Source organism: Mus pahari, chromosome 20 (assembly GCF_900095145.1).
Source record: "Mus pahari chromosome 20, PAHARI_EIJ_v1.1, whole genome shotgun sequence".
NCBI lineage: Eukaryota > Metazoa > Chordata > Mammalia > Rodentia > Muridae > Mus > Mus pahari.
In genome coordinates, this window is record NC_034609.1 from 20,035,415 (window position 1) to 20,043,587 (window position 8,173).

Below are 8,173 nucleotides of genomic sequence, written 5' to 3' on the forward strand. Positions count from 1 at the left end.
TGCTGCCAGTTGTGGGAAGAGCCCTCTTTCTTCAGGTTGGAGACCAGCTGGGTCCTCATGCTGATGATGCGGTCAGCCATGCCTTTCACCTCTTGCAACCTGTTAGGAAATCAGAGGGATGCTCTGGCCACGCCCCAGTGGGGACATGAGAGGCCGCACACTCTTTCACTCAAACTCCCCCCCACCCCATGCCTTAATCCTCCGTCCTTAACACAGTCAGTGGCTGGTGGAGACATTTTTATTTTTTACATTTTTTGTTTTTTATTATAAATGCTTTGATTGGTGTAAGTCAGTCAGTGTTTGGTGCTCTCGGAGGCCAGAGGAGAGAGTTGGATTTCCTGGAACTAGAGTGGTTGTGAGCCGCCATGGAGATCCTGGGAATGGAACCCAGGTCCTCTGGCAGAGCAGCCAATGCTCTCAGCACCTAAGCCACTTCTCCAGCCCCAGATAGTTGAACTGTTATCGTTAGCATACTTGAGTATGGAGGGAAGTTTAAATATCATTTGAAAATAGGAACACTAGGGTTGGTGAGATGGCTCAGTGGGTAAGAGCACCCAACTGCTCTTCCAAGGGTCAGGAGTTCAAATCCCAGCAACCACATGGTAGCTCATAACCACCTGTAAGACGCCCTCTTCTGCAGTGTCTGAAGACAGCTACCGTGTACTTACATATAATAAATAAATAAATCTGAAAAAAAAAAAAAAAGAAAATAGGAACACTAATTTGTTGGTCAAACAGTAAAACATGACATGATTTTAACCTTGGTGGAATAGACATTGCTGCCTTCACGATGGAGACAATGGTCTATGCCACATAGCAGGTGCTGAGGACTGAGCTGTGGTCATAGCCCTAAAACGGTTACAGAGGAGGTCAAAGACCAAACATGTTAGAGCCGTGGCTGCACAAGGCAGCACAGAGCAGTGCGGGGCTGCAGGACCGTCACAGAGAAGAGAGGGGACAGGAGAGGACAGCTCAACTTGCTCGTTCCTCAACAGTCTTTCCTGTTCTCAGAGCTGCCAGCTACAATCCATTCCCTTGGCTCTGCAGGAGATTTCTTTTGTTGGCTTTTTTTTTCCCCTCCCCCTTCCCAACTGGACCACTCTGATGACACTGGAAGTTTCTCTCTCAGGGGTTGGTACACTCGCTTTCATCAACCATCTCTCTATGTAGCATCATGCATGGCTACATCAGAGGTGACAGCTACCAATTGGAGACTAAGTAATGTTTTTATTTTGAGCCAGTGAGCTGGGAATGGTGGTAAACAACTGTAGCCCCAGTGTAGTGAGAATTCTGGAATTTTGGTTTCTTTAAAGAACACAGAAACATTAGAATATGTTTCCATTTTAATCCAAACGTGGGGATGTGGAGCTGCTTTGGACTGACTGCAGCAGCGGACTCTGACTTACTTGCCTTGCGCTCTAGCAGAGACGTGGTTTGCCAGCTGTAGATAGTTTGAGATTGTGTGATGTTTGGAATTCTGGGAACTTTTCAGAGGAGACACGGAGACAGACAGACACACACACACACACACACACACACACACACACACACACACACACACACATCTTAGAGCCTTGACAGGTAGGGGTGGGTGGTGCTGGTCACTCGGGGTGGGGTGTTGGTTGTAGTTTGTTAGTAGTCTTGCTCAAAGAAGAAACAAGAAAGAAATTAAGATACAGGGATCTTTCTCTCTCTCTTCCCCTCTATCCTTTCTCTCCTATCTAGTGATAGGGGGTGATAGAAGGTGGGGAAAAAAAGAACCCACAAAATAGCAACGACCAGCTATCTCCCAGCACTTAGGAAGCAGAGGCGGGTGGATTTTCTGTTTGAGAATAGCTTGGGTTATAGTGTAAAATGTTATTGCAAAAGAAGGAAAACAAACAAACAAACAAACAAGCATAAAGAAGCAGTGGGCAGCAGCCGGCTTCCCCTCAGCAACATCATTAATCCTGGCCAGGGCAGGGTTGCTCCTGGCCTCTGAGTGAGATCAGAATTTTAACGTTTGGTGACAAGAGCCACCCAACTTTATTCACTCTGAAGACCTGGGTCCTAGAGGGACTAAGCATGAGAACCGTGCATCTCACATGCATTGCTCATTTAGCAAAACCCTGCCATCCCCCAGAGAATCAAGGTCCGACTTCTCACAAAATCAAGCGAGTGCTTCCTGACAGGCCTTCTTCTCTACTCCCAAAATGCTACTTTGTGTTGTTTTTGAGTCAGCATTGGTCCAGGATATTTTCAAATTTACCTTGTAGCCAAGGTTGGTCTTCCCTGGGACTGGAGTTATGAATGGTTTTGAAATACTACATGGGTGCTGGGAATTGAACCTAGGTCCTCTGCCAGAACAGAAAGTGCTCCTAACTGCTGAACCATCTCTCTAGTCCAAAATAAATAAAGGTTAAAAAAAAAAAAAAACTATTAAAAAACAGATTAATATGAGAAAATAGGTGTTGAGATTGAGTATCGATAATAAAGCCGTAAGTAGGCAGAATCATTGATTCAGTGCTAGCCAGTGAGAAAAAGTACACGGGCTGGGGATACAGCACAATGCATGCTTGTCTTCACGTATGAGACCCTGGGTCTCACCTCCAGCACCACAATACAAAAATATCTTTTGGAGGAAGTTTCCTGTGCTAGGCATTTCAACTGAACTTGAACTCAAGGAAGGCAGGTTCTATTTACTAAATGTAGAGATGCCAGAATAAAAGAGCCTGCCGTTTCTGAATTTATGGAAAAAATACTAGACTTATTTGTGCCAACAAAATGCACACTCCCTTCTCTTCCGTCTGCCTTTTCCATACATGGAATCGTAGCACGGAACAGCTAAGGAGTCGTTACCATTGCTTCCGCAAGTCTGGAGAAGTCAGGATGGTTGCTGCGATCCGGGCCCCATTGAGAGGTGGGTTGGAATACAGGGGACGGATCAGGATCTTCAGCTGTGACTCCACCCTTTTGGCTTCTTCTGCATCTTTGCAGACCACAGTGAAGGCTCCCACCCGCTCACCTGAAAAGACAGAGGATATTGTCTTCTAGCAGGCTGAAACAAATAGTGACGACATTTGCTACACGGTAGCTGATTCTGTCAGAAGAAACACAACAGTAGTCCGTTTTGAGACAAGAGTATCAACACTCTGCAGCCTAGGTTGGCATGGAGACAGGTGATTCTCCTGTCTCAGCTTCCAGAGAGCCTGGATTACAGGAATGAGCTACCACACCTGAAGTAAAAGTTTCTTATTAGAATTAAACAGTGTTTGACCAGTCAGAAAGGTGAATTTTGAATTGAGGCACAACAGAAAGCTTTCAGGGTCTTTTAAAAATATCCACCCCCCCCCCCAAATAAAAGAGGGTTTCTCTGTGTAGCCCTGGCTGTCCTAGAACTCACTCTGTAGAGCAGGCTTGTGTTAAGCTCACTGGTATTCACCTGCCTCTACCTCCAGAGTGCTAGGATGAAAGGTGTGTGCCACTGTGCTTGGCATTATCATTTTTTAAAAAAATTATTTACTATTTCACCCCCTCCACCCCCACCCCGGTATGCTGTGGGTGTGCACCACTGTGTGTACGTGAAAGTCAGAGGACAATTTGTGGCAGTCAGTCTCTCCTTCAACCAAGTGGGTTCAACTTCGGTCATCAGACTTAGTGGCAAGCACTTTACCTATTGAGCCGTATTGCTGGCCCAGGATGTCTTTTTAATGTAGTATTTATCTCCTTAGCTCCCATATCAATTATTTTGCATGCAGAAATAACCAATTGTTCTTTCTTTCTTTCTTTTTTTTTTTAAATTATTTATTGTTTATGTAAGTACACTGTAGCTGTCTTCAGACACACCAGAAGAGGTCGTCAGATCTCTTTACAGATGGTTGTGAGCCACCATGTGGTTGCTGGGATTTGAACTCAGGACCTTTAGAAGAACAGTCAGTGCTCTTAACTGCTGAGCCATCTCACCAGCCCCCTCATTTCTTTTTTCTTTTTTTTAATTACAGGAATTTAAAGACACTGAAGATATGTCTGAGAAAATCTATAGTACTTTCCCCATCTTAGGAAGACTGCATATTAGCAACATGCAAATACATGTAAATTGTCCCTGTAGGGTCTCTGCTTTGTGGCGTTCTCCCCAAGCTCCCCTTTGAGATCACACTTTACATTGGGCCCTCTGGCTTACCATACATGCCCATGTTCTTGGCATATGATTGGCAGAGGCAGACATTGATGCCCTGCTCGATGAAGTGCCGCACGGCCCAGGCATCCTTATCACCATCACCGCTGGCAAAGCCTTGGTAGGCCATGTCAAAGAATGCAAAGAGATTCTTTTTCTGGGAAGGAATGAGAAGACCAGTGTTTGAGGCAGGCCAACTGCTGATGCCCGGCTACCCTATGTGCTGTTAGCACCATGATTGCCTACTTCACCCCAATACCGTTAACAGCTTCTTCACACAGGGCAGTAGGGAGGATGTCTGAATTCCAGAGTTAGTTGATCGACATAGAGACCCTTAATCTTTGGTACAGCAGTCATCCCTAAAGTCAGCAGTGGTCTGGGATCTTACTTTTCGGCAGGGCTAGCGTCAATCTTTCTGTTATTGTTTTTTTTTTTTTTTTTTTTTTTTTTAAGATTTATTTATTATTATACACTGTAGCTGACTTCAGACAAACCAGAAGAGGGCGCCAGATCTCATTATGGGTAGTTGTGAGCCACCATGTGGTTGCTGGGATTTGAACTCAGGGCCTCTGGAAGAGTAGTCAGCGCTCTTACCTGCTGAGCCATCTCGCCAGCCCAGCATCAATCTTTCTAATGAGGCACTGTCCTACACCCAGGACTCACAAGATGGCCTGATGAAGCGCTCTCTGCTGGCTGCTTCTGGGCCTTATTCTGTGTCTGAAGCTGAGATTTGATAGAAGGGGTAAGAATGGGGGGCAGAGGATGATGGGAATATTTCTCTCTGAGAATTCTGATTAGTGTCTTTGGTCACAGGCAGCTCCTCCTAAAGAAAAGTCAATGCTGGGCAAAACAGCAAGCAAAGGAGGGGACACGGAGATGTGCCTCAAAGGACCAGCAAATAGCCACTGACCGGAACAAACGGAGGAGCCACTGACAGGCCCCTTGGGCCACAACAGCTGCTGTGCCAAAGACAAATTTTTTGACAGTTTTATCAGAATTCACGACATCCGTGCTGAAGGATGAAAACTATTTTTAAGTTATTCACATAATCATCAATTACGGAACCCCTTCCTGGCAGCGAATCCACGTGTGGGTTGGGGGCAGGCTTGGGGTTAAGCAACCAGTTCCTGCCGCTTCATCCTCCTCACCTTCACCACGGATGCTATCTCCTTCCACTGCTCTGGACGCGGGTCCACGCCGGTGGGGTTGTGAGCGCAGGCATGCAGGAGGAGAACACTCTGCTCTGGGATTTTCTAAGGAGAAACAATGGAGATTTTTTTTTTTTTTTTTTTTTTTTTTTTGCTGTGCAGCTTTAAAGGAAACAGCCGACACACTACAGGTCGCTGTTAGCCGAGAAGTGAAGAGAACGTAGGAGTCAGCTGGCCTCCTCGAAGTCAGACGCTGAGAGCAGCCGGGAGACACCGGAGGTCGGGCCCGGAAAGCCATACTTACTGATATGTCTTCTAGGGCTCCAGAGAAGTCAAAGCCGCAGGTCTTGGGGTCATAGTAGCGATAACCTTGGAGCTGCATGCCGGCATCCCTGAAGATGGGCGTGTGATTCCCCCAGGATGGTTTGGGCAGAAAGACATCTCGGCTGAACTTAAAAAACCTTTGCTAAAAGACGGGATAAAAGGGAATGAGAAAATGAAGAAAGAGAACAAAATGCTAATTTTTCCTGAGAGGAAGTTTATTGTTCCTACTGGCTGTAGCAAGATGGCCTGAGTTGGAAGCCAGGCTCTGAGAGTTATTCTGGCTGAGGTAAAACACCTGTGCAGGCCCCACCAACCAAAAGTCCCTTACACGGGAATTTGCTGGCTAGTCTTATGTCAACTTACACATACTTACAGTTATTTATATTGTTCTACTTATTATGGTTTTATTTGTTTGTTTGTTTTTTCCAGACAGGGTTTCTCTGTGTAGCCCTGGCTGTTCTGGAACTCACTCTGTAGACCAGGCTGGCCACAAACTCAGAGATCTGCCTGCTTCAGCCTCCCAAGTGCTGGGATGAAAGGCATGTGCCACCACCGCCCAGCTCTTTATTATGTTTTAATGTGAGATCTTGTGGGTTGTGTTGGTTTGTATATGCTCACCTAGGGAGTGGCACTATTAGAAGGTGCGGCCCTGTTAGAGTAGGTGTGGCTTTGTTGGAATAGGTAACTCACTGTGGGTATGGGCTCTAAGACCCTCCTCCTAGCTGTCTGGAAGCCAGTATTCTGTTGGCAGCCTTCAGATGAAGATGTAGAACTCTCAGCTTGGCCTGTACTATGCCTGCCTGGACATTGACATGCTCCCACCTTGATAATGGACTGAATCTCTGAACCTGTAAGCCAGCCCCAACTAAATGTTGTTTTTATGAGTTGCCTTGGTCATGGTATCTGTTCACAGCAATTCAACAGTAAGACAGAAGTTGGGACCAGGGACTTGGTTAATGCCTGTGATAGGCCTGACCATGCTTGTTTGGAAGAATGTGGGTTTTGGGNCTTTGGGTTTGGAAAGCAGGGGGATGCTTTAAATGGGGGCTTAAATGCGCTATCCAAGTAGGAATATGGAAGACTGTGTTGCTGAGTGTGCAGACCTGGCCCAAGAGGTTTCAGTGGAGAATTTCAATATGTGGCCTAGAGACTGTCTTGGTGGGATTTTGGTGAAGAATGTGGCTGCTTTTTGCTCTTGTCTGAAGAATCTGCCTGAGGCTAAGGTGAAGAGACTCAGATTAATTGCATCGACAAAAGGAAGTCTCAGAAACACCCATCATAGACTTTGTTCTCTGGTTAAGTCTCATGAAGAGCACTTTAAACAAGTGTAGCAATCTGAGAAAGGAAAAATATAAAATATATGGTTTGAGTATTAAAGGGGCATCAGGAAATGAAGTGGAGCTGAATCTTGTGTTCAAGGAAATAACAAATTAAGGGAGTGGTAGCCTTGGAGCTAGATCCTACCCAGCTAAATTTAGATCCGGCATGGTGGTACACACCTTTAATACTAGGAGATAAAGCCAAGCAAATCTCTATCTAGAGTTCAAGGCCAGCCTCAGACAGAGCAAGTTCTAGGTGAAGAAAAGCTTAAATCCAGGCATGGTGGTACACATTTTTAATCCCAGGAGACAGGCATGCAGAGTTCAAGGTCAACCTCCAGAGCAAGATTCAGGACAGCCAAGCTTAGGCAGTGAAGGAGTTGGAAAAGAGGAAGCTTGTGATAATGTAATAAAACAAGGGGGCCATGTTCCAACCCCAGCAAGTAGCAGAACTCAGCAGTTTTGGCCAAATGACTCTCGATTTAGAGTTCAAAATAAAATGTGTTACTGGTACAATTGATGCTGGTCAGCTGAAGCTAAGAAATTAGAGGCAATTAAGAAGAGACCAGCATCATTGGGGTGAAATCTTCTGGGAAGTGTTTTCTGAGAGTATAAACTAGCTGTGTTCCAGAGACAGCCAAGGTTGTATCTCCTGCTGCAGCTGTACATGGTAAAGTTAAGAGTCACCCAGGTGATACTGATTTTGAAGGCATGAAGGGGTCATAGAGCAGCTGAGGCTTGGCACTTTGAAAGGCCATTGGTGAAGGTGCAGTGTCAGTTGCAGTTGACAGTCCAGAACTGAAAGGGTCATGCAGAGAAGTTGAGGCTTGGCACCAAGAGGAGAGGCTGTGATGGTTTGTATAGCTTGGCCCAGGGAGTGGCACTATTAGTAGGTATAGCCCTGTTAGAGTAAGAGTGTCACTGTGGGTGTGGGCTTTAATACTCTAGTCCTAGCAGTCTGGAGCAGCCTGGAGTTAGCAGCCTTCAGATGAAGGTGTAGAACTCTCAGCTCCTCCTGCACTATGCTCACTTGGATGCTGCCATGTTCCTGCTTTGATAAGGAACCGAACCTCTGATCCTGTAAGTAGCCCCAATTAAATGTTGTTCTTTATAAGAGTTGCCTTGGTCATGGTGTCTGTTCACAGCAATTCAACAGTAAGACAGAAGTTGGGACCAGGGACTTGGTTAATGCCTGTGATAGGCCTGACCATGCTTGTTTGGAAGAATGT

At 45.8% G+C, this 8,173-nt stretch overlaps 1 protein-coding gene across 1 annotated transcript in view; it reads right to left on the bottom strand.

The window, feature by feature from the left end:
• Got2 (glutamic-oxaloacetic transaminase 2) overlaps positions 1-8,173 on the bottom strand; it is a 27,638-nt gene that overhangs the window by 1,513 nt on the left and 17,952 nt on the right. Inside the window, exons 5-9 of the mRNA XM_021220326.2 lie at positions 5,606-5,767; positions 5,302-5,406; positions 4,160-4,310; positions 2,839-3,004; positions 2-99 (exon numbers count right to left, since the gene is read on the bottom strand). Coding sequence (XP_021075985.1) covers positions 2-99; positions 2,839-3,004; positions 4,160-4,310; positions 5,302-5,406; positions 5,606-5,767 — 682 coding nt within the window. The remainder of the gene's footprint in view (position 1; positions 100-2,838; positions 3,005-4,159; positions 4,311-5,301; positions 5,407-5,605; positions 5,768-8,173) is intronic.